We start from the raw sequence: 2,026 nt of genomic DNA, 5'->3' as shown, positions 1-2,026 counted from the left end.
ATGCAGACACTATTGAATATGTCAGCAAGAACTTGCTGAAAGGACACTGATATAGCTATCTCTTGTGAGGCTATGCCAGTGCCTGGCAAATGTAGAAGTGGATGCCCACAGTCATCTATAGCATAGAACACAGAGACCCCAATGGAGGAGCTAGAGAAATTACCCAAGGAACTGAAGGGGTCTGCAACCCTATAGGTGGAACAACAGCATGAAGTAATCAGTACCCCCAGAGCTCATGTCTCTAGCTGCATATATAGCAGAAGATGGGATAGTCAGCCATCATTGGGAAGAGAGGCCCCATGGTCTTGCAAACTTTATATGCCTCATACAGGGGAATGCCAGGGCCAAGAAGTGGGAGTGGGTGGGTAGAGAGTAGGGTGGGGGAGGGTATAAGGGACATTTGGGATAGCATTTGAAATGTAAATGAAGTAAATATCTAATAAAATAATGAAAAAGAAGACTCTAAAGCAAGTGAAATGTGAGGTTTCCACATAGAAGCAGAGCAGTAACTGTAATAAATAAAAAGAATCTTTGTTAAAAAAATAGTAAAACAGTAAGACTATTTCTACTGATACAATTTATTTCTCTCTCTCTCTCTCTCTCTCTCTCTCTCTCTCTCTCTCTCTCTTTCCTTTCTTTTTTATTACAGCAGTAGCTTCCTAGCTTCTGCTTGGGAGTTAATCTAGATATTTGGTTGAAGATAATTGTAGACACTCAGTGTTAAAACTAAGCAAAGAGAAACTCCCCAGTGTATGTACAACCTTAGCAGATCACTTTGGGAGCTTTTGAAAGTGTTTTGTCTATTTGCTTTCAATTTAAGAATTTAAACAAAAGTTTCATATGTCAATGGTTATACTTACGCTAAGAAAGGACATAGTTTTCTCTGTAAAAAATGTCACTAATGTAAAAAATACTGAATAAAATATGGGATAAGTTTCTATACACAGACACTCACACATACACACTCACACACACATACACACACATATATACACATGCACATACACACACACACAAATGTAGTATTTCTTCTGTTAGAAAATTCATGATTGTATTTTGGTACTTCTATTCACAGAGAGCCTGATTGCAGCATCTTTCTGATGATCAAGAAAGATTTTAAAATATACAGATGTGGACTGGAGAGATGGCTCAGCCGTTAAAGGATACATAGGCTGACAACCAAAAATAAAATATACAGCATGTCAGACCAGTTACAGTAGGCTGTCCTTTATTATTCATTTTATTTACACATACGTTATTGGAGAAGGAATTATAAAAACATATTTAAAGACACCCCCCAGACAACCCCACACCCCCCACCCCAAAACAAAAAATCCTATACAATAAGATGCCCAAATATAGAACATGGCCTATTTTAGTTATGTGTATTGTTGGAAAGTTGTCTTTTTCTTACCTGAGTTGTCAATATATTCTATAACATTGGCATTACCAGGTGGCATTTGTGGCACACAGATGGTGGTAATCCCCTAAAAGACAAAGACAACATTTTCCCATTTGCAATGAGCCTTTTCTTCCTCTACTTGTATATTTTTATTCTAAAATTACCACAGAATTCCTAAAAGAAGACTATTTAGGATTATTTTGAATTCAACTTAAAAGTTGGATCTAATTTTTACGTCTTACCTGGTGACCTCTACTGAGTTTTGAGTACATTTGATCTTCTCCCTTTCCTTCCTGGTGACCCAATAACTACAGGTAGTGTAATTTTTATCATTGTAGGGCACACCTGGAGACAGAATTTTGGTGAGTCCCCTAATCTCATTCTTAGTCTTAGCACTTACATCATGGGGTTCAGGCTGTGGCCCTTCTACAGCCCACGTGTGAATTGCTCCATCAGAACATTCTGGAACAGGTTCAAATCCAGCTCCACCACCAGGGGCCCCTCCACAATCACAGCAGATCAGCAGGAATGGAACCACTGAAGGAGAGAGAGGTAAGGGGTTAGCAGTGCACCGTGTTGAAAGAAAACACTCCGATTTCTACTTGTTAAATGAGAATTCCTGAG

General features: G+C 38.6%; 1 protein-coding gene across 1 annotated transcript in view; it reads right to left on the bottom strand.

Annotated features, from left to right (window-relative positions):
* Positions 1-2,026, bottom strand: part of LOC110314628 (desmoglein-1-beta-like) — a 37,400-nt gene that overhangs the window by 5,124 nt on the left and 30,250 nt on the right. Inside the window, exons 10-11 of the mRNA XM_021188888.1 lie at positions 1,803-1,939; positions 1,415-1,487 (exon numbers count right to left, since the gene is read on the bottom strand). Of these exons, the coding sequence (XP_021044547.1) occupies positions 1,415-1,487; positions 1,803-1,939 (210 nt within the window). The remainder of the gene's footprint in view (positions 1-1,414; positions 1,488-1,802; positions 1,940-2,026) is intronic.

This window comes from Mus pahari, unplaced genomic scaffold (genome assembly GCF_900095145.1).
Source record: "Mus pahari unplaced genomic scaffold, PAHARI_EIJ_v1.1 scaffold_9520_1, whole genome shotgun sequence".
Taxonomy (NCBI): Eukaryota; Metazoa; Chordata; class Mammalia; order Rodentia; family Muridae; genus Mus; species Mus pahari.
Note: the sequence above shows the minus strand (reverse complement) of the source record. Positions and strands in the feature narration are given on the sequence as shown.